This window comes from Glycine soja, chromosome 4, assembly GCF_004193775.1.
Source record: "Glycine soja cultivar W05 chromosome 4, ASM419377v2, whole genome shotgun sequence".
In the NCBI taxonomy this organism is placed as follows: Eukaryota; Viridiplantae; Streptophyta; class Magnoliopsida; order Fabales; family Fabaceae; genus Glycine; species Glycine soja.
Window position 1 is genome coordinate 11,612,008 of NC_041005.1, and position 24,125 is coordinate 11,636,132.

At 34.9% G+C, this 24,125-nt stretch overlaps 2 protein-coding genes and 1 long non-coding RNA gene across 3 annotated transcripts; 2 read left to right on the top strand and 1 right to left on the bottom strand.

Annotated features, from left to right (window-relative positions):
• Window positions 1–312: 312 nt before the first annotated feature.
• LOC114409338 (KH domain-containing protein At5g56140-like) lies at window positions 313–8,301 on the top strand. The gene is made up of 7 exons (XM_028372767.1): window positions 313–549; window positions 1,593–1,678; window positions 5,785–5,930; window positions 6,693–6,812; window positions 6,896–7,012; window positions 7,397–7,540; window positions 7,629–8,301. Exons 1-7 carry the CDS (start codon window positions 437–439, stop codon window positions 7,776–7,778), a joined length of 876 nt encoding a protein of 291 aa, XP_028228568.1. The 5' UTR covers window positions 313–436; the 3' UTR covers window positions 7,779–8,301.
• A 6,632-nt stretch (window positions 8,302–14,933) lies between these two features.
• Window positions 14,934–15,766, bottom strand: LOC114409339. Its single transcript, XR_003666035.1, has 2 exons — window positions 15,571–15,766; window positions 14,934–14,986 (listed from the first exon to the last, which is right to left on the bottom strand). It is a non-coding gene; the product is annotated as an uncharacterized LOC114409339 (long non-coding RNA).
• A 2,539-nt stretch (window positions 15,767–18,305) lies between these two features.
• LOC114410550 (leucine-rich repeat extensin-like protein 1) lies at window positions 18,306–23,763 on the top strand. The gene is made up of 3 exons (XM_028374535.1): window positions 18,306–18,374; window positions 18,859–18,927; window positions 23,431–23,763. The coding sequence occupies exons 1-3, from the start codon at window positions 18,306–18,308 to the stop codon at window positions 23,761–23,763; spliced, it is 471 nt and encodes a 156-aa protein (XP_028230336.1).
• Window positions 23,764–24,125: the final 362 nt, after the last annotated feature.

The window sequence follows — 24,125 nt, forward strand, 5'->3', positions numbered from 1 at the left end:
GTATCTTTTACAAAATACAATTTTATTTAATTAAATAATTATTTCACGTGACAAAATTTTGTTTTTAAATAATATTTAACATAATTGGTACTAGTATATCTAACACTCAAACTCATAAATTTCCTTTTCATACAAAAACGAAACCAAATCGCAACACGAACAGTCTAATAACGTGTAATGTGTTGCTGCAATGCAGTAATAATTCCACCGACGAAGTGTGGCTGGTTGGATTAGAGGGACAGCACGTCTACCTGGGGTGGGACCCACCTCTTCATCACTCTCTCTCTCTTACTTCTTTACATTACTACTACTGCTGCTGCCTCTGTTCTTACTCTCTTCTTACTTCCCTTCTCTCTCTGTCTCTAAAAACCCTTTTTTTCTCTCTCTTTCACACACACCAACCAGACTCGATCAGTGGTGGCAGATAGAGAGAGACATGATGTCAACTTCCGGCGCCGGCAGGTACATGGCTTTTCCGCCGTCTCCGTCCGCGCCTCCGTCGCCGCACCTCTCCGGTCTTCGCTCCACTCCCCTCTCCGACCCGGACAAGTATATCTATATATATATATATATATGTGTGTGTGTGTGTGTGTGTGTGTGTGTGTGTGTGTGTGTGTGTGTGTGTTGGATCTTCACTTTAATTGTTACTTATTGTGTTATATTTCTCGAATTCTAGTTGAAAGATTCTTTTTTTTGGAACTTGCTTTGATTGATCCCTTTTTGTGGATTCTGCTGTTGTTTGTCTACTGATTCACTGCTTTGGACTTGAAATGAGTTTTTGTTTTTTTCGGGGTGGGAAGGGGGATAGGGTATTTGTGTTTGTTTTGGAATAGTCAAAGGGGTTCTCAATGTGTTCTCACTTCAATGATTGATTTTTGTTGTATGGTTGGATTTCTTGCTTGATTGCTTGGATAGTTGGTTTGGTTTTTGTGGCTGATCTGCCGCTTCACTTGACTTGATCGGAGAACAGATCTTATGATGGTACTGGGTTTGATGTAAATGGGAGATGTGGTGGAGGGGTTTTGGTGGATGATGGACTTGATTGATGCCATGCTTGTGAATTGAATCTAAGGATGGATGAATGGATTGAGTTTTGTTTGATTTGTGTAGATTGTTGTTTTGTTTGGGTTCATTTGGTTGTTGATTGTTTTTATGCAGCGTGATCTCTGCCGCAAATAAGTTGATCTTGCTGTTGATGACTTCATTTAGCATTTTTCTTGCCGTCCATGACTTTACAAAAAATTGATTTTTCTGTCGAAAATAAGTTTTCACTACTTGCCATTCTAGAAGCATTTTTCTTTACTTTGATTTTTTTAAGTGAGCTGAACGGTGTTGTGTGATTTATGTAGCCAACCTCACCTAGTGGGACAAGGCTTTGTTGTTGTTTGTTGTTGTCGTTGGTAATTTTGTGTGGAAGCACCGCCATTCTTGTCTTTGTTGTACTTTCTATTCATGATCTTTTTAATTCATGGAAAAAATCAACATGGATCCTTCATCCTTGATAATTTTATTATATTCTATATTTTCTTTTGTGATTAGTAATGCCTACAATGTCCTACTCTCATTGTGTGGTTTCTTGCATTGATTTTCAGATATCTAGCTGAGTTGTTGGGAGAACGTAACAAGCTTAGTCCCTTCATGGCTGTGCTTCCTCACTGCTTTCGATTGTTTAACCAAGGTTAGATTTATTTCTCAAACTAGTGGTGAAAATAAGCTTCAAGTTCCCCCTCTGCATCTCCCTCTGTGCTTTAGTTATCTGTATCTTAAAATCAGTTTGCTTTCCTTCTAGTCCCTAGTTGTCTAGGATATCAAAGCATCTATCAAATTGTGAAGCTACTTAATCAGTTGTCTGTTTACTTTGGCATAAGTCAGAACTCAAATATATATCACGTTTTGCTGATGTTCATATTTATATCATGATTAAATTGTTTATGTTCAATCCAAGGTAGATTATTGGGTTCCACACCTTTGCTTTAAGAGAAATTGATACATGATTGTACCAATAATTAAATTCAATTCTTTCCATTTTAAATGTTATAGAACTGTATGTAAATTTCATAGAACTTTATAATTACTTTTAAACTAATAATTATTGATTATCTGCCTTAATGGACTATGAGGATTAATGTTGTTATTGGACTTTTGTTGCATGCAAGGATGCATAAAAAATAATGTGTTTTGCATAACACCCAATATAGTCAAGTATGCAACAAGTTGTTTTCAATGTGAATTGTGTGATTATATAAAAAGATATGAAATATGTTTTGGTAGATTCATACTATATTGTGTGTGTGTGTGTGTATTCTATTTATAAGTGAATTTAATCTCCTAGGTTTATCAGTAATTACAAGCTGGTGTAGCATACCATAATTATTGTAAATCGGGTAACATTGATAGTTGCCATAATTTTTGGCTTATATTAGGGAACTAGTGATACTGGTTAGGGTATATAATGTACTGCCCATGTATAGTTTCGAACTATCCAATAATATGAAGAAATTTCCCTGCCAACATGGAATTAGAGCTTCTGATTTGTGGGTCTCTATTTCTGCTGCCTTGAACTTCATTGCTGATTAGATTTGACTTTTGAGAACCCAGCTCTTGTAGTGTGCCAACCCTGGCCTTCTACACAACTTCCTTTCTCCATTTGCTCCCCTTCATTGTTTGTCCTGTCCCTTCTGCCACATGATCTCCAGAACCTGTCCTCATACATACTACTGCAGAACCTCTAGACTGGCAATCCCCTGAAGCCCTGTTATTGGAGACTTCCACATGTGCCCTCACATGCCACTTTCCCTGCTGGTTTTTGAGCTCCGTGTACCATGTTTCCAGCCACCATTCGGGTTTGTGCTTATCCTATTCCACTTTCCCTATTGATGAGAGAGATTGAAACCAATGAACTGATGTAAAACTAGAAAGAAACAGAGGGAGCATGACAATGACTGCAAATACTTCTGGTGCCCTAGTTTGGCTTTGGCATAAGCATATTGGATTCCTTCCTTTTTCGCTATTTGATATCAATGTTTTGGTCTTTATTGTCCAATGAGTTGTTGTGTCCTTTCATTTTGATGTTTGTCAATTTGTTAAAAGCACCATCATGCCATTTTCCTTTCCAATTCTGATAAAAGTTATGCCCCTTTTGATCTTATTCAGCCTGATGTTTTGGTGCCCAGCCACTATTTCTAGCATTTCTAGTAATAAATGGTCAGTTTCTTTCATTGACGGCTGTACCTGAGTAGCTTGGCTTTTCTTGATGAAAGATAATGTCAAAAGTATATCAATTGTTTGCCCAGTTTTACCATATGATTTAGACACAATTTGGGAAGCCAATCAAGTGTTTATGATCAGTTGATTAGTCTTTCTCTCGAATGTTATAGTTATTCTGAGAGCTGAAGACTATATGCGAACAAATTGTGTGAAAGCCCACAATTTTCACTTGGATGGAGCATAGCAGTGGACTTGTACTAACCTGTGCTGATTTATATATGAAAATCTGTAAATGTACAGTGTGTTACACAATATTACAAAAGTGCAAAGGTAATAGAAAAGGATAAATGTACATATTTTCATGTTATACTAGAAAATTACGAACTGTGAAGAGTTTTATGCACTTCTATGTACATGTGTGTATATTTATTCATTTATTAATTTTTGCATTTGTTGACATATTTTGGATAAGTTTGGAAGGATATAAGATTAAGAATGTATTATGCATAGGAAGCAATGATATGAAAGAATAAATGCAAGGATTTGATGAAAATGAGTGACAGGTTTAATACTTTTGAGGTCCATTGTTATTTGAGTTTTAACGATTATCACCGATTTTTGTTTTTTAATGTTTTAATTGGGGATTGCCCAATTCTTTTGGTTTGGTGGATGGATTTGGATGATATTAGGCCCCACTGCAATGAAATTGAAGAGAGGATCTGGAAGGTGCATTAGAGAAGAAACAGGAGAGAAAATAATTAGTAGTTAGTCAAAAGTCAACTGACCAGACAGTCAGTCAGGCAGAGCTAAGAAAGGGTTTGATGGTTGAGGGTGGGGACACTTAATAGTTAGGGGGATATATTGTACAAGGGATTTGTCTTATTGTACTAAGCCTAGTCATAGGTTGTGAAAGGTGCCACTCTGGTGAAGGAGTTATCTCCTTGATCCTCCTTTCTTCCAAAACATTTCTGATTTTTTCCTGCCTATCCTTCTCTACTTGATCCATTGTCTGTTGAGGGTGGGGACACTTAATAGTTAGGGGGATATATTGTACAAGGGATTTGTCTTGTTGTACTAAGCCTAGTCATAGGTTGTGAAAGGTGCCACTCTGGTGAAGGAGTTATCTCCTTGATCCTCCTTTCTTCCAAAACATTTCTGAGTTTTTCCTGTCTATCCTTCTCTACTTGATCCTTTGTAAGTGTATTTCTTCTCTTGTAAGGTGTTGTTCCTAGAATTGCCACAGAAGATTTTTTAGCTGTTAGAGATGAACATGTTAACTTGTAGTTGCCTTCACATGACAGTGGAAACAGTGATACCAGCTGTAACAGAATGTACTTAGTTGGAAAGGGTAAATATTTTAAGTGGAATAACATTCAAACTGGGAACTCTAGGTTGTGAACTCTTTAAAGCTTCCAATCTAGTTTTTTGGTTTAATTGATGGAAAGACTGCTTATTTGCTGCTAATGGTCTTTTAAGATGCCTGTAGCACACTGCACACCTTGTATCCTTACCATTCATCTCACTAGGTTTAGTTTTATGTTAGTCACATGACTTATGAATTGATTTTAAGCAAAACTAGTGACAGGAAATCTGTGTTGTGTTCTTGATCTTGATTGAAAGTCTAGTAGGGTGTTATAATCCATGCACATTTTAGTTGGATCCTTAGTTTATGACATACCCTAAATTCAAAGCAAACAGTTGGGCAAAGTCTTCTTGAGTGATTTCAATAGGTGCAGGAATTGAGGCTATTAAGCATCATGATGAGCCTTCGCTTTCACCTTATAACAAAGGATCCCTTTTCTATTATTATGAGTATGTTTGGATAAATGAGAAGGATTTGAGAAAATATTATCTGTTGGGAGTTTTTAAAATGTGGAGAGGAAACCTAGAGATTATCATATACTTTGTTAGTTGACACATTTTTTTTTTTTAAATACTTAACAATTGAGTGTGAAAGGCGTGTTTCTTGAGTTGGTGTATTATTTGTTAAGGAATTGATAAAATTAGATGCTGTTGCTCTTTTGCTTATATGAATGGGATATAGAGGGTTCAATTATTTTGGTTTTGGTAGAGTTTTAGTTTATCTGTATAGGTTATGGGATCTGATTTGTTATTAATAATCATTTTCCTTCTGAAAAAGCAGCAAAAGAAAAATTTCCAGCTGGTATGTGATTGCTGCTTTATGTTGTTCTAATACTATGTGCTTACTAGATAATTGTTTAAACTCTTGAAATGTTTCTATATCAAAACAAATTCTTATATACCATTCATTTTTTTAAAATTTGATTTATACCTTGTGAAATACCTGTTTCAATGGTTTACATTTGGGTTTAAAGGTTTTCTTTTTTCAAGTGTATAATATTTTTTTATAAATATTAGATGACAATTGACTGCATATTCCCCCCCTTACCATATAGAGTACTACCATAAAAAGCTAGAACATATCTCATAAGGATAGCATTAGTTTTTACTGACTCAGCAAACATCCGTGTTGCATCGATTATGTAGTGACTGCTAACATGTTAACAAATGCTGACCGGTACATCTTATTCTTGAAAATTGACATTTTTGGAGCAGAAATTTTGCGTGTAACCACGCTGATGGGGAATGCATCAGTTTTAGGTCAAAGTGGGCTTGAACACGCTAGCCCCCTGGCTACTGGAGGAATATTTTCAAATGGAGGTGCCGATGTGAACGGATGGGCATCACGATTTCAATCAGAAGTATGGATACTAACCATTAACATAACTTCATTAATTCATTTCCATCTAATTCTGTATTTTAGAAGTATTTCTGACTCAATTTTACAACTCATGCTAACTCATGACATTTGTTCTAGTGGTTGTAGTTCTAATTGTTTGTGACAGGTAGTGCAAAACTAACATCAGGCTCTGACAATTAATCTATAGCTTAACTTCTGTTTCTCTAATCCTGCTAGTGGATCTCATCTTTTCTATCAAGATAAATCAGCTGTCAATACTTGACTGCCTTTACAATTTTCTGCCAAATCACAGATGTGATGAATAGTTGCAGCTAGATAGATTTGAGTATATTAGCATGAATTATGGTAGAATGCTAACATTAGCCATTTAAAGGAAAGTTGAACTGTAAGTTTTATGAGGTTTAATGAATTATTACTAAGTTGCCAAAATGGATTGTAAATGATCCTAATGCCTTAATAGTTCGAGTTCAGCTATAATTTCTAAGTTCATTTAACACCATTTTCTGACACTCTGGTCCTCCTTGATTATCATACTCAGGAGCCATTTGAACATTTGTCATTATGTACATCATGGCTGTTGATACTCTTTGCACGTGTTTATTTTTCACTTTATGTTTTCAACTCATTTTGAATTTTGAGCAGTAATGTAGTCCCTTTTGGTGATCTCTTGGTGGCTTCTGATACAGAAGTAATCTCATCTGCATGCCAGTAAATAGACCACCATATCTCTTTTTGTAATTGACATTGGAATTAAAACATGCAGAGACCCAGCTTGTTACAGTCCTCATCAACACAAAACTGGCTGAGTCCACAAGGTAGCTCATCTGGTATTATTGTTAAAAAGACGGTCAGAGTAGATATTCCTGTGGACGCATATCCTAATGTATGGAGGATTTTATCTCTGCTCCAATATATATTAAATTTTTCTTTATAGAAAGATCTACTATTGACTTTAGTTTATTGCAGTTTAACTTTGTTGGTCGCCTCCTAGGCCCTAGAGGAAACTCTCTAAAGCGTGTAGAAGCAAGTACTGAGTGTCGTGTCTTGATCAGGGGCCGAGGTAGCATTAAGGATCCAGCTAGGGTAAGAATAAATTATTTGTACAAAGTCTGACATGATCATTTGTACCCAGATAAATTACTGCACTATGATGAAAATTTGAAATCCATTCAGAAGATATTTTTATCATTTGTCATATAATATCAAATCATTGTGTTTACTCCAACATCTGGTTAATATATTACTATTTATTTTATCCGGAGATATGACTTTCTTCAGGTTATTATCCCGTTCCATTGATCCCAACAATTTTAATAATTGTTATAGCACCCTGTACTATCTTAATGTACATGTGTTAAATGCTTGCCGTGTATATTATGTCCACATTGCTTAATGTGCTGTAGATTTCAGTTGGACTGTTAGGTAGTTCTGGTGAACAGTTTTAATCGTAGATATCAATATTTGTAGGAGGAAATGATGAGAGGAAAACCTGGGTATGAGCATCTGAATGAACCTCTCCACATTCTAGTTGAGGCAGAATTACCAGTTGAAATAGTAGATGCTCGCCTGATGCAGGCACGTGAAATACTTGAAGATTTGCTCAAACCGGTGGTATGTTCTTGTGAATTCAATTGAGATTGGTAGTGGTACTCAACTTCATAGGGACTTTGTTCTAATTGTTTAAAGTTTTATCTTTTAGGATGAATCTCAGGATTTCTACAAGAAGCAGCAACTTCGGGAGCTAGCAATGCTGAATGGCACTCTTCGTGAGGAGGGTTCTCCCATGTCTGGTTCTGTTTCACCCTTCCACAACAGCCTTGGTATGAAGAGGGCCAAGACCAGGGGGTAAATTATCCTAAAGGGTGAGAGGGATTTTGGAGCTTGTGTTAATTTTCTACATCATCACTTACCGTGCCACAGGTAATGCTGTCAACGAATGCCCTGATCTGCGATCGGGGCACTGGCATCATAGTGCCAGTTCTAACTTGTTCTATGTGCAGTGTGTTTATATTGAGTTTGGGGGAGGTTTAAAGATGGTAGCACGTAGTAAAGGTCCAATTGAGTTTGGTGAATTTGCTTTTATAGTGTTGGTTAAGGTTTGGTTAGATATTCACCAAATCTGTCTATACTACTATTATATGGGGTTATATTTGCTGATAAAAAAAAATATGGGGTTATATTTAAGCTTGCAATAACAGTTTTGATATGTTTTTGGTATTTTCTGCGAGGAAGGTAATGTTAATGGTTTGTACCCAGATTGTGAGGCAGATAAATATCTACTTCAATGCGTCTATGGGTGACATTTTGTAGTATCTAATTTAGATTATAAATTCGTGAAATACCTTTTCTGGGGTCAAATAGTTTTTATACAATTGCTAGTAGTATTTCATTGTGAAGATCTTGTCTGCATTAAAAGTATTTGTCATTGATTAGTACTTCTAATTTAATAGAACAATTAAGGCTATAATCGCTGGTCGGGTCTAGGGACAAAACGATATCCAAATTAAGAGACTACGACTTGATCCGGTTTGGTTCGAGTGAAGCACATTTGGTACCTGGTAACTCAGAATTTGATTCTTCCCAGAAACATGGCGTCAACTAGTTCCTACATCCATTGAAAGATGTTAATAATTACTCTTCTACTCTAATACAGTGGAACAAGTCATTCATAACTGAACCTAAAAATGTTCAAATCAATTAAAATCTTTCAAGCTTTTAAGAATTTATCAGGTAAGAAAACTATACTATGTTTTCAGCAGATATGAAATATTATTGCTCAACAAAATAGGGCATAGAGCACACCACAGCATTACAAAATGTAGGAGGATATGTAAATACATCCTTCAAATCTATATCAATTCATTTCAGGGGTTATTTGGTCAAGGCTCTTTTGTTCCACAATTTCACCATGAAAATATTTACAAAACAAAGTAGAAGTAATTACTTAATTGTTGAATCAATTCACAACGTTCTTAGAATTAAACAATAAAACTCTTAAGGATGGTCACAGGTCTAACATGATCTAATGACCCGGCCAATCCAAATCAAACCAAAGAAAAAAAAAATCAGGGTTGATTAAGTCGGTTTAGTTCAAATTTTAAAATTACAAACTCTACCTTGGTTCAAATATTGGATTTGAGCAGGTGGATTTCGAATCAATCTAAAGTCATTATTTTAGAAAAAAATTAATCTCTTATGTTCTGTAATTTTATAATTCTATGTGCAATTTTATAATTTTCACTATTAATATTATCTATTAGTTTTGTTCACAAATGTGATAAGTTGGTTTGGTTTGGGTTATCTTTTCTTTTTTTCCAAAAAAAAAATGTAACCAATCCAATCGGACTAACATTGATTGGTTGGGAATTACTTTGCCCATTCAACATTTTTCTTGTACATCCAATAATTTTTCATTTTTTCAAAATTATCCTTTTTAAAAATATACGGATTTACAATCCATAATGTCGAATCCATAAATCCAATCGGACTAACATTGATTGGTTGGGAATTACTTTGCGCATTCAACATTTTTCTTGTACATCCAATAATTTTTCATTTTTCAAAAATTATCCTTTTTAAAAATATATGGATTCGCAATTCGTAACGGTGAATCCGTAAGGCCATTACCTTTCCCACCTCCTCCTCACCAACTCCGCTACATTACCTCGGTCGCACCGTAGTCCTGCCACCTCCTTGCCACCGTCACCTCCCTTCACTCCAACCTTCGTTGTGCCGCAGCACCCCCACCTCCTTCATGGCCATCACGCTTCCCTCTGGTCTTGCCCAGTGGCATCGTCGCGCCAAAGCGCGTGAGGTTACTGAGGTCACCGCCACCTTCTTCATCGTCGCACGAGGTCCCTTCTCTCCTCCTTCATCATCGTTGCAACCTTGTCGCGGAGGTCCATGATCTTATGGACTGCGAATTCATAATGACTTTACGGATTGATAATCCGAATAGGTTATACGTAAGGGTATTTTTTGTTTTTCACCCTAAATGCTAGGTGTAGGAAGAAAAAGTTTGATTGGTTTAAATCAGAGTATTTTCTAATCGCTAACCAATCTCACTTGTGGCCACCCCTAAAAGGGTGTTGCTAGGTGCACCCAACATTTTTGATTAATACCCAAAATGTTCTTGGCTTGTTGTTCCTTTTAATTTCTGGCTGAGTGGTGATCCGTAAGTAGATTTTTCACATACGGATCAACTTGATCCGTATGAATTATATGAATGAAGTTGATCCGTATGAATTATACGAATAAAGTTGATTTGTAAGTATGAAACTTATATGTATAAAGCATACGAATGAAGTTCATCCGTATGGTTTATACGGATGATCCATATAAATCATACGGATGAACTTTATCCGTATTGATTTTTTGTTTTTTTTTTAATTTCTTAAATTTTTATTTTTTTAATTATTAATATGTTAAATTACTCATTTACGCATTAATTTTTTTTAACTATTACAAAATTTAATATATATTAAATTTTGTAATAGTAAATATTTTTTATTTATAAAAAATATACGGATCAAATAATTCGTATGAGTTATATCAAAATTAATTGTCACAAAATTTATTATTTAAATTTACATGCGCATTAAATATATATTAGAAATTTTAGTATTATATATAACAACATTATTTATTTTATAATGTAATTGACTCATTAACTCAATTAGTTACAGTGTTATGCTAATAACTAGCGATAGTGTTGGGTGTACCTAGCAACACCCCTTGAAACTTAAAAAAAAAACAGCAAATTATAAAGAGTAACTCGCTAACTTTTGGTTGCCTTCTCGTCTGATTTGGATGTTTAGAAATTCAACTTGAAACGCACAATTTATAAAGAAGAAAAGAAGAATTGTATCTATATGTGCGTCAGAATACGCTCATATGTTGAAACTGGTATTCTGTAGTTGACTTGTTCACATAAAATGGTTACTTGGTTGTCAACCACTCCCCGAATAAAAATAGAATCTTTTTATAATTTTTTAGTTTTTCAGTTGTTTTTAATAATGGAAAATTGTTGTATTTCTAACTTTAAATGGTCAATTATTATTCTATCAAATAATTATTTAATTTTACGTTAATGTTTGGATAAAATTTGTATTCTATAATTTAGTTTTACATTTTTATGGTTAAAAAAGGTTGTTTAGTGAGATTCATATTTGCACCTAGTGGAGATAACCTTTTGGTATCATATTACTTAGTGAAAATTGTTGTTATCGTACTATGATTAGTTAGAGAATACACTGATGAGAGTTATGGATAGTGAGTCGCTTTCTTAAGAAGATGATTAGACACTATAACACAGTTGATTAATATAGTCAATTTTATAACAAATAATCTATTGGAACGTGATAGATTGTTTAATTTTGCTACCATCAATAATGTAACCGCACTACATTATTATAATATAAATATCTCTTCAAATATATATGGCTAAGATATGTTTTTGCTCCCTAATAAATATTTGTTTTTTATATTTGATTTTTAATAATTTTTTCCTTCGGATCTAGTCCCTAATATTTGAAAATTTTTGTGTTAGTCTCTACCATTAGTCCAAAATCGTTATATGCCTACATGATCGTTAACTGGACACGTAAGATTACACGTGTAACCTTTTGTGTTAATGGTTTTACATGTAGGATTAATATTTTTTTTAAAAACAAAGAAAACAACATCATTTGAATAATATTATGTAGGTTAAAAAAATGACGTCATGTATGTCATATAGAAAGGGCGTAACGACATTGCTTCATAAGACAAATGTGTTTCTCTAGTGCTTGCTAGGTTTCCGTTAATGTTCTCCATAAAAGGCGATTATGGTTAACGATTTGGTCTATTGTTGCTATTGTGGAGGGTTTGTTTTGACGAAGTGTAGGCGTGACATTTGGTCTTCGTCTTTATTGTTGTGGTTCATGCATTTTTGGGATTAGGGTTTGGTGTGATTGGAGGATGATTTTGGTGTTAAAGCTTATGGTCCCAAAAGTGAAGAACGTGGTCAAGAAATGTACATCATTAAGTATTGTTTATTGCATTTGTATTGATTATTCTGTCTTTTTGTTCATTTTTTTTGTCAATATGTGGTGAGGTGCACATGGTGGTTGTGTTATTGATTAGAATAATATTTTTTTTTTGGAGGGGGGGGGGGAGGGGTTAATTTTTTTTTATGGTTTGGCAAAGATGCCTTTTTCTGTGAAGGTTAATCATAGGGGTAATTTCATTCGTAACCCCATTTTGAAGTATGCTAGTGGAGACAAAACGTTGTTGATTGACATAAATAAGGACAAGCGTCAAGCGGTCCTTCTTCGAATTGGTTGGCATTCTGAAGGACGATGCCTACTGCACAAGTGACTTTAAGCTGTGGTGGACAAGGGTTCATGATGTTTGTCTTAAAAAGTTTGCCCTTGATAGTGATGCTTTTGAGTTGACAAATTTTTCATTGAGTAACAACACTGAAGTCTTAGTTTATGTTGAGAAAATCAATGATGGATGGATTGTTGTTAGTAAGGATGATGTTGTAGCACTTGATGATGAGGATGAAGGTGTTGGGAATGAAGTTGTTAGGGTTGAAGTTGTTGTTAGTAAGTCTGATTCCAGTGATACTGAGTTTAATGAAGGTGGTTCTGAAAGTGGGTCTGAGAATGATAATGAAGGTGTTGTTTTTGAAGATAGTGAAGAGGAGAGAGCAACTGGGGTTAATGATGGTTTTGATAGTAAGGATGAACATTTAGTTAACCTCATTTCAAAGAAAAAAATGCAAACAAGCTTATCGTGTTGGAATTAGTGGTTGTTGTCATCGGAATGTTGAAGAAGGAAATGGTAAATTGAGTTAGGGATATGAAGTTGAAGAGCTTTATAGTGTTGGTTCTAAATCTGACAAAGAAGACTTACATAAGTTTGTTAGATACAGGAAAGAGGAGTTGAGTAGAGATTTTGAGTTCAAGATTGGTATGGATTTTTGCAGCCTACAGGAATTCAAAGAAGCAATTATTGACCATTCTATAATGAATGGGAGAGAGGTTGTGTTTCGACCAAATGACAAAGTCAATGCAAAGAGAAATGTGGGTATGAGATTTTTTGCAACAAGGTTTGGAGGAGTCACACATACAAGATAAAGACCTGCAGACCAAAACATCACTATGGAAGGGTTTTTAGCAAGAATGCTAACTCTAAATGAGTGTAAAAAATTATTGTAGAGAAGTTAAAGTACAACGATGATGTCAAATTGACATAGATAATGGATGCTGTGAGGTTGAAATATGGTATTGATATAACTTCGGTTGTTGCTTGGAAAGCCAGGATGATTGCTAAAGCAATAGTGGATGGGGATGCTATCAGATAGTACTATTACCTAGAAGCTTATGGTGAAGAGCTGAAGGATGTATGTGTAGGGAACAACTACAAACTTATTTTAGAAATATCACCAGGGTTGTTGCTTCCTAGGTTTGGGAGCTTTTATATGTGTCTAGAAGCCATTAAATTGGCCTTTAAGCATGCTTGCAGACCCATAATAGGACTTGATGGGTGTCACTTGAAGAATAAGTTTGGAAGGCATTCTCTGGATGCCATTCTCTTCTCTAGACCGTATGAAGCCCTAAATGAAACAACCCAAAACTATATGGAGGTGTAGCAGTACAAATGTCAAACCGTCATACTCATCTTCTCTATCGCAATCAAAACCCGGTGCGAGAAGAAGAGACAACAGAGACAACTTCCTTGTGTCAAACGACAACGTTTTGGCACAACCACCTTGTGATAGATTTATATGATCTCCTCTTACGAAGCAATAGTTGCACCTTCCACTACTAGAAAAAGATGTTTTTACGACGCACATTCTACATCGGTCCTTTGAAACCGTCTTAGAAGATTATGCGGTGGCATTTTTGTAATTATGATGTGCATCAACAACGACGGTGTAGCAAAACCAGTCTTCCAATGCATCATACAAGGACGGTTTCTAATAGGACCGTTGTTGAAATGAGAATTCCATGACATTTTTTTGACACACCATCGTCGTATGCGCTGTCAATTAAATGAGGCTGGTGGCTAAAGTCACTCACAGATGACCCTCGTGCCTGAAGTAAGTGACCTTACGTATTTTATTCTCACTCAACTGACGTCCTCCATCACTCACCGGCCATGGAACGTAGTGTGCTGCTATCGTCGTGTCAAATCAATCGCTTTGAAGGCTAGGTTTGTTTTCAGGTTCACACTTTCGCGTTTAACTTTGTTGGTTTTATGGGGTTGTATGGAAAACAAATTGTTGGGGTCTGAATGCACAATTAGTGGGCCTTGTTGAATGTTCAGACAATTCTCATTTTGATCTATTTCCTTGTATTTGTACCATAGCTCTTGGGAAACATTCAATTGGTTTTATTGGTGGCTTATTCACCTACCTAGAGGTCGTACTGTTCCCTAGCCAGGTTCGTCTATAACTGATTGTTAGAAAATGTGCTGCATTTTTATCCATATGGTATTTAATTTCAGCTTCATGTGAAATGAATAATGGTGATGCATTCTGTTGAGTGTAATACAGAGCAACATGAAATTGGAGAAATTATATTTACTAGGAAGCAATTTTAATTCATAGTTAGGTTAAACTACTTACTCAATTTAACAATAAAACATTCTATTTGAAATAGGATTATAAACTTTTGATCTATGAGTGAGAATATGAAAACTTGGCATATAAAATGCTAGAAATTTTCAGCACTAATAGTATGATTATGCCTTCCCAAAACCTATTTTTGAGAAATTTAGTGACCGAGATAAAATTACGATAATATGAAACTAGTATTTGTTCGAGCATTAAGATCATTTTTCACCTCAACAACAAAAATGATCATAGAGAAAACTTCTTTTATGATTGAAATGTCCATGGTTGATGAGTAGCTCACACTAGCAGTTTTTCTATCTAGCACAGTGAACATGTGCTCCGGTGAAGTTGATGGGTTAGTTTCCAATAATCCACCACAACCCTCAATCAAACCAATCCAACAAAAATGATGTACATCCTTCCAACAAAGGATATGCTTTATTTTTAAGAAAATCCTATTATAAAAGAAAATTCAACCATTACTTAGTAATTATTGTTAGATGAAAATATAGATAAACGTGCGATGATAAAATATCAGATTTTTATATCCCTCGGTAGACATATCTAACAAATAGTCTATATTTAGAAACTCAAAGGTTCATTGATAACAATGACGGTAAATAAGTTACATCCTCAAATGAAGCACCAAATCTATAATGACATTTTCTAGTTGTGGTTTCAATGTCCATTTGAACCTTATAATACTTATACAACATGTTGCTCCCTGCAATTATTAATCATCATGGCTGAACAAGGCATTCTTTGGGTTAGTATCAATTTTTCAAATCTTATTGTGTACATAAAACATAAAAACCAAAAATAGATCAACTAGTTATATAGAACCCTATTACAACATGAACATGAATAACATCTTTCAATATTTCAGGTCCAACATAGAGTTATACCATGAAAATAGAAGCAGATAAGTTAGTAAATCTAAAATTGTTGAATCTCCATAACCAGATCTTTTCACAAGATCAGATTTAGTCAATACTTTTAAATCAAGAGTTTGATAATTTACTGAAAAACCAGAACTTACCTTGTCCAATGTATACGTATAATGCTCCCATAAATGGGTACAAAGCCAAGCTCCACCCATTGGCCATATAGCCTGACCTTGACCTGGTGATGTTTTACCCCATATGTCAGAAACATGATGTGCAACCCAACCATTTGCTTCATAGCTCACCTGTATGTGAGATCAAAGGAAAATTGGGATGGAACATATAAAATTCATAACACGGTGAGCAAATGATAATATGCTAGACTATATTGTCTTTTGCTTTTTTTCTTTGGCATACATTTTCTGGCATTGGGAGCAGGCTACAAAGTTATTGATAACTTACAAGCATAAAGGATGGATTTCTTTCTTAAATAGAATGCCAAGAATAATATGAAAGAAAGAGGAAAAAGAGCACTACAAGAAAAATGACATATACCTACGGAGACTTTTGCCTACACACATAAATTAGTGTAGATAAAAGTCAAAACAAATACTTATACCTATAATTGTTTTTCATAGTGTAGGTAAAAGTAAAAAAAAAAAAAATTTCATTTCATCCTTATCCCCTGGTAGGTAGAAAAAATAAAAAATCTATTGAGGCACTGAGAAGATCCATCCCTCAAATTTTCCCAGCCTAATGTTCCATCCCCTTCACTTCACATTCACAACACACACAGTATGTTCCCAATCTCCTTCTTCTTCAACAACACGCATATCCATTCTTTCATTCTCTCTCTCATGGCTTCTTCTTCCATTTCTGCACCAACGCTCACCTTTCCGACACAGAAGCTTGTCGTTCCCTTCCCCGTGCAACGGACGCCCTCGCTCCTCCTGTTCCCATTGCAATCCCCCTGCCGCTGCCTTGCATCTGCCTCCTCCGACGACCGCAGTGTCGGCGCCAAACACAGCGGCCGGTACTCCGTGCTGCACCAGTTCTCCGAGGTCGCCAATCGAGTCGATTCCTATTGGAAGTCCCTCGGGAACGCCGCCACTGACGATCGCGTCCGCGTTGACGGTGGCGACGAGGATTGGGATTGGGATCGCTAGCACCGACATTTCAAGGAAATCGATGAGCAAGAGTGCCTCCTCTCGATTTTCAAGGTACACGGATTTCAATTTGCGTGTTCTCGCATGCTTTTACCAAAGTTTTTGTGAAAGTCATTATTCTGAATTGATGTCATTGCGTTTCTTTATTCATCGAAAAAAGAATTCAATTTATTAGTGTTTCTGAGGAGTTTTCATATGTGGAAACAATGACAATGTTCAAAGCATACAGTTGGAGTATTTCGCAACTCTTGAATGTTATACTTATGTTGGAGAAGGAAAGTTACCTAATGATCCTAAAGACCGTCCATCAGCTAAAGAGGTTGATCTCCTATCACCTATATATAATTTCATTGATAATTACCTAAGAGTATATTTCATTATTTCTGTCATGTTTGTGATATCAGACATTATCTAATCCTTACTTCACTGGCTTGGCGAACATGAACTGTGAACCATCCACTCAACCCATTTCAAAACTTGAGTTTGAATTTGAGAGACGGAAATTGACCAAAGATGATGTAAGAGAGTTGATTTATGGAGAGGTATGATCATAGTACATTTATGTCATTCCTTCTTCAATTTATTGTCATTCCTGTGGTAAGAATTATTTAAATATTTCAATCAAACAGATTTTGGAGTATCATCCCCAAATGCTCCAGGAATATCTTCGTGGTGGAGATCAAACTAGCTTCATGTATCCAAGGTAATACCTAATTTTATAACTGTTAACAGGAACCCCTGCTTGCATTTATTGTTGTTGCCCTGAGACTATGTTGATTTTTTTTTTGGCAAATATCCATACAGAACTAGAACCTCTCTTAGCAAAACACATGCATGCTTATTTAAATTGTCATACTTTTAAAATCTTAATTCCTTATAAATATAAATTTTGTTGATGTTATTCCTTATAGAGTTAAATTTTTGTCTCAATACAAAATTCCTGATGGCTAATTTTATTGGTATTCCTCATATAACTACCTTCCAAATTTGATCATGTTATTATAACTATCTGATTTTTCATGTTCATTTTTTTTCATATTCATTTGTTGGTATTCCTTAATATTCTTTCAAAATACTATGATGGTACTTAGTCATCCCTTATATCTGGTTTCTTATCTCTTCAACTTTTACATCTGTTATTTAATTTCATTTTTTTTCATTTAATACAAGTATATTGCTAGTTTCTTTGTTTTGGTCTTAATTATTTAAATGATATAAATAGCTTAAAGCTGGAAAGGGTAGGACTTGGTAGCATGCACACTACTTCTTTGTTGTTTGAAGCAAAGAGAAAGATAGAGAAGGGACAGGAGGTTTTGGCTTTTGGCATTGGTGCTTGTGCTTGAGAAACGAAAAAGGAAGTTTTTTTGTTCCTTCATTTTTAGGCATCAAATATTTTATTTGTTGACCAACCTACAGGGACAAGTTTTAGTTACTCTTCTGATGCTAGTGACATTCGTCAAACAAATCCTTAATGACCATGATGGAGATATGTGTAAGGTGTCTCTCTGGTGATCCAACTGAAAGGCCTTCTGTGGAACATATTCTCTGGAATTTGCAGTTTGCAGCCCAAGTTCAGAATTCATGGAGAAGAGACTCAAGTGATCACAGTTACTCACCTGCACCATCCTCCTAGGAGACATAATTAATATTTGTATGAAATTTCCAGCAACTAATAAGGCCATCAGTCATCTCCAAGTAGTCAAGACAGAGCATCCTATGAGAGGATGCTGGACAATAAGGTGGAGTTTGGTTCCCCAAATAAGCAGTCTGGCGGATTCTTTAACTCTGCTCTGGTAAGCAGGTTGCATCACTTTTTGTTGTGTGTGTGATTTTAGAGATATATGAAGTTTGAGAATTAAACTAAATAGAACTAGCATTGTTACTGTGGTGCTGGAAACATTTCAATATAAGAATTTAGTTTAGAGGATTGGCATCATCACACTTGTAGCTATTTTCTTTTACTTTTTTTTTTGGGAGGGGGGGGGGGGGGGGGGGGCAGGACGGTGTTCTGAAGCTTAATGTTCTTGTTGCAGTAATATAAAATTTTGAGACCTGAAAGAGAAATTATGGTTATTTCTCAGAATTTTTACTCTGTCCTCATTCTTTATTTTGTTTCTTACCCCCCGGCCCCCCTTTCATATGCTATTACTAGTTTTTAAAAAATAATAAAGTTATAGACATTCCATCATCAAGTTGGTGCAGACAAATTAGATTTTGATCATTTGAATGAAAACACAAACTAGGAAAACTTGGTTCATATATTTGTCTCATTTGTAGGTACTAGGTAGATTTACTGTTTTGGCTTGCAAAAACAACTCTAAGTTTCTAATTACTGCTTTTTGGATGGTATGGTATGTTGTTAGTTTTTTCAGGTGCAAAATTTTATTCATTTTTAAAGGTATAATTATATATTTATTGATCATGTCCCGGATATAAACATTTCAGTTTTTCCTCAGATTTTTTATTTGTTCATTATTTTGATTTTTGCAAGTATTTCTCTACCCTTCTACAATGCTTCCAGTGCTTTTGTATGATATTCCCAATTTTTGTGTAGATTTCTTTGGATGGTGAGAATTGGTGGAGGAGAATATCGTGTAGATAAAGGAGCAGCTCCAAAGATGTTGAACTGTCTTATGTAAGTTTTTTAGCACTACTAGTTGGGCTTGGCATTTGAATTATCTTTGAAGTTCCAGCAAATCTGTATGCACACCAGTCTGTTGGTTATTGCTGCTATATCCTTTGCGTATTCATGTTGGGTAAACTTGAGGATTGCCTTCAACTTTTGGTAGAAAGAGGGTTGACTTTTTGGGTAAACTTGATCTTTTATTAATGATATCACTGTACAGAGAGAGAGAGGGTTGATTAGGATGCAGTTTGATGTAGCCGAGTTATGCTTTTGGCAGCAATCGGATTCCAGAGGCTGCTTTAATGGCTCGATCCTATCTCCCAAGCATGATCTCAGTGACAATTTGGAGAAAAGATCTTAGTAAGGTAATGTTAGTCATATATATATAAAATTTAGTAACAGAATAGCCTGGCATTTATGTTGTGCACGTGATACTGTGGGTAGGAACTTCTGTTCTCATTCCATTGGCCTGCCCTGTCCTGAATTCTTATCATGCTACATATTGCATGTGAAATAAAAATTTTCTTATATTTATTTGTTAATAGTTGTTTTATTTTTTATATTTGATTATATAAAAAATAATATTTAATATTGTAATTATTTTCATTGTTTTGTCTTTTCATGTTGCTTTTAAACCATATGTGTTTTTATTTATTTATTTTTAAACCATGTGTTTTTATTTATATGGAGTTATTTCAACTTAATCAAATAATTACAAATTTAAGTTTTTGATATTCAACTGTACTAAGTGGACTTTACAATATCCTATTTAGTTTAAATATAATTATTTTGAGTAAAAAATACCATAGGTCTATACAAAATAATATAGAAGCACGTGTAAGTGAAGGAAAAGAAAAATGTTTAAACTTATAAATTTTGTTTATTAAATGATAACCACATATTACTAAGTTCTTTTTTCTCTATGTTTCACGGTGATTGTTAATCAACTAAATTACGTTCATCTTATTTTCTTAAAAAAAAGTTACATTCATCTTACAAAAATTATAACAAGTAACGGTCAATTTTGGAGAGAAAAGCAAGGAGGAGCTAGGAGGGTAGCAGTTAGCATCAAAGATACTGGAAGAGTGAATGAGACAAAGGAATTTCAGTCCCCAGAAGGCTGACATCAAATCCCTTTACTTCATTTGCAAGTTGTGCTATCAAGCAACCATTTCTCTATTTGGATATTGGAAATTCTGTACTGTCCCCCCATCCCACCACACCACATACACAATCTGACATGTGCAGTTAATTATAATAGTTGAGAGGATAGTGTTGTCATATGATGTGATTAAAAGTTAAATAGAGAAAAATTATAGGTGTTAATAAGATATAATCGAGAGTAGTTTATATGTGATTATTACTTGATTTTTTAGAGATCTTTACTTTCATATGGTGATACTAGGCAATATTTTTTTTGAGGTATATTAGTACTAAAAAAAAAAATTTTGGGGCCTAAAACCCTTGCTTGGGTTGCTTGGGCCTTAAGCCAGCCCTGACTAAATGCACTTTCAGATGCTTATGCTGAAAGAAAATTTCTTAGTATGGATACATATGTTGGAAAACATCCTTCAAAGATGTTTGAGATTGTGAGAAAACACATTTTTTATCTGATAAAGTGAAATGTGAAGAGCTATGAATGAAATGAGTCAGAACTCAATAACTTTGTTTTTATTTTATTGATCATTCCTTGATTATTTTCCAGGCTACATGGTGTTTGCTATGAGAATCCCTTGGCACCGTTGATACGTGGATTAGGACTTACACTATAGCATACCGGTGGTGATAACTCTGTCATATATGATCATGATTTGGAAAGGTAATAATTCAGATTTTATTCTCCTATGTTTCAGCAAGATTGATGTATTTGAAGGTTTATATTAGTTACAATGCAATAATTAGGATTGGAAGCAAAATTATTTTAACTGAAAACTGCACTAGTATACAATTTTTTTGCAAAATTTCTTTATGCGTGCATAACTCTACAATCTTTGTCTCTCATGAATATGAAGCACTAATATATGATATTCTAAAAAGTGTCATGCATCCGAAACTTTTGTAATTCAACTACTGCTTTCTAGTAATGCCATTTCATCTTTCATGAGTTTATATAATTCTTTTTCAGTCTGAAGAAGCAGAGAGGTATTGATTTGCTGCACTGCCCATATTTAATTATGTATGTTCTAAGCTCTCTCTAAGATCTAAACATTTACCTACAATTGAATATGATATGTACATATTAAAGACTTTTACCTACACACTATACATAATAGGTAAAACCTATAGTGACAGACAATTAGTCGTCATTATATGTCGCTCAAAGTTGACGGAAGAAACGTCCGTATGACAAAGTCTATCATATATTTACCTACGGATTTTTTATTAATAATGACAGTTTTTGTCTGTAGGTATAAGTCATTTTTCTTGTAGAACAAAATACCTTTGCAATTTTTTGACCAATGACTGACAAAGAGGAAATGAAATCAAATAAGGGCTCTTGACACTCGTGTAGGTTGCAAGCAAGGGATGGCCAATAATTCATTTGAAGATTAATGTTCAAGTGAAGAGCACCCCTGGATGACATAAAAAAAGAAAAAAATTACAAACTGTCAAGAATTCTTCATGAAGTTACTTCTAGCTATATATTTAATTCTGCATATCCATTTGAAAACTCTAAGCCACCTTATAACCTAGAAATATAGCATACAATTTCTTTATTTATTGCTAGAAGAGGGATGAAAAGAGAAGGGAAGGCATACTCCCATGCAGGCTCAACATCTTTGTTCCAGATACCCTTTAGGTTTGCCACCTAAGTTGCAGGACGTGAACAAGAGATTAGAAGATATTGACCATATTGAAACAAAAGCTCCACAAAGGAAGGATCTTCATCAGCTTGAAAAGATTTGACTCTTGCTGAAGTTGGAATGGTATCATCATCTCCATTGTGAGAGATGCTAGTTTGGGAGGAAACGAATTTTCTTCCGTCCAAAATAGAATTTCCTGAAACAGTCTTGGAGCTTTTAGAGAGTTGCAATGAGACACGGTGAAATAGATTTTCCTGAAACAGCATAACGCTTTTAGGACTTGTCGCACTTCCACCACTTCTTCTCACCGTGCTTTCTGCTGAAGTGCTTCTTTATCCCAGTTAGGTCTCCCAGAGCCGTTGAAAGGTGGTGGTGGACACATGTCTTCTTACGCACTAGAGTATGCTCTATGGTTGCGGGTTAATCCGATCTTCCACACTAGAAAGGATATTTTCCAATATCTTCAATCAATTAGTTTTATAAATATTTTATAACAAGATACAATGTTTTTTTTTTACATTTAATAAGCTTGATAAAACATATAATTTTCTTTTCTTAGACATTATATATATATATATATATATATATATATATATATATATAAGTTTTAACATTTCAACAGAAGGAAATAAGAGAAATTGAAATTAAATTATTTGTAAAATGATATGTTACGGATATATGTACACTCGACCAAAGATTAAGGTATATTTTCAATTTAAAATTAGGAGCTAAAAGATGGCTCAATATTCGAGATTTATAGAGCTAGTAACCCATAGTTGAAAGATGACTCATGATTGAAATTTATTAAAGCTAGTTGTGATAGCTCAAGGCTGAAAAATGGCTCAACTATTGAGATTTACATAGAGTTTTAATAGCCAAAGCTGAAAGATGGCTCGACTGTTGAGATTTATATATAGTTTAATAGTTGTGAGCTGAAAGATGGCTCAGTTCATATAGGGTTATAATAGCTTAGAGCTGAAAGATGGCTCAATCCTCGAAATAAACAATAAGAATTAATTATATTGAAACTAAAGAGATATGTAAAGTGACTATCTTTCCCAGATTTGGGAAAGATGACAAAGTATGAATTCATATGAATTGCATTTAAATTTGTAAGCTCTTCACAAATTATAAATTTGTGTGTAGGATGACTAGGTAAACCTATGGATATCCTTGTGAAAATAATTTAGAAATCATAAACACCTCACTCCTTCTATGTTCTTCTTGTGGTATGTTTTACGTGTCGACATATGAAGACGGACCAACTTCCGACAACAATAAACATGTACATTTAGCATAGTCCAGAGGGGGTCTGGATATCTGATGATGTAGCTAGATTGATCACCTATTGCGGCTACATCACTATGGACTTTCTTTCTCCTTTCCCTGGTTATTTCTTTCTGCCTGATATGCTTACAGCACCCGTTGTGTGTACCTCCACCCGAGGATCCTATGGGGCAGGCTGTTGGTATGGAGGATCCACCTACTTCTATGTACAACTTATTTGCTCCTATTGAGGATGACCCTTATGTTCCTATAGCCCCTGTGTCTCCTGTGCATGACTTTGTGATTCCGCCTATACCACCTCTTTGTTACCCTTATGCTCCGGTTCCGTATAAGGGGTATGGTCCCCTTATTCCTAGAGTGCATTTTCGTGACCCACCTCCATCTCCCATAGCTCCAAAGACTCCTATCCACCCACCTATTCCAGTACCTTCACCAAATCGTCAGTCGGATATGCCTAAGGGGTAGCTAAGCTTATCACCATTTGCAGCTGATACTGTGGGACAACCTCATTAGGGCCAATCTTTTGGATGATCTACCTAGATTGAAGCTATTGATGGCCTCTCTTTTTGTGACCTAGATAGATGGGAGGGTTTAGTTGTATAGTTACTGCTTAGACATATGCTCTTTTCTTTTTGGATGTATATGTGAGGGCGGGTAGCTAGGACTTGTGATATATAATTTGTATTTAAAATTACTCTTTTGAAAGATTGTCTACACTAAGGATGCATGACCAACGATGTACTTATATGGCCAAAGTTAATATCAAGTTATGTTAAATTATTATAAATATGTTATATGGTTTTTATGAATGATAGTGTGTAGTATAT

What these genes read in the sequence shown, in the direction of transcription:
- LOC114409338 (XM_028372767.1), top strand. Translation starts at nt 437, where the DNA reads ATGATGTCAACTTCCGGCGCCGGCAGGTACATGGCTTTTCCGCCGTCT. An exon ending in GCATTAAGGATCCAGCTAGG is followed by an intron (nt 7,013 to 7,396) that starts GTAAGAATAAAT and finishes CAATATTTGTAG; the next exon opens with GAGGAAATGATGAGAGGAAA. An exon ending in AAGATTTGCTCAAACCGGTG is followed by an intron (nt 7,541 to 7,628) that starts GTATGTTCTTGT and finishes TTTATCTTTTAG; the next exon opens with GATGAATCTCAGGATTTCTA.
- LOC114410550 (XM_028374535.1), top strand. Translation starts at nt 18,306, where the DNA reads ATGCTGGACAATAAGGTGGAGTTTGGTTCCCCAAATAAGCAGTCTGGC. An exon ending in GATTCTTTAACTCTGCTCTG is followed by an intron (nt 18,375 to 18,858) that starts GTAAGCAGGTTG and finishes TCTCATTTGTAG; the next exon opens with GTACTAGGTAGATTTACTGT. An exon ending in TAATTACTGCTTTTTGGATG is followed by an intron (nt 18,928 to 23,430) that starts GTATGGTATGTT and finishes ATATGCTTACAG; the next exon opens with CACCCGTTGTGTGTACCTCC.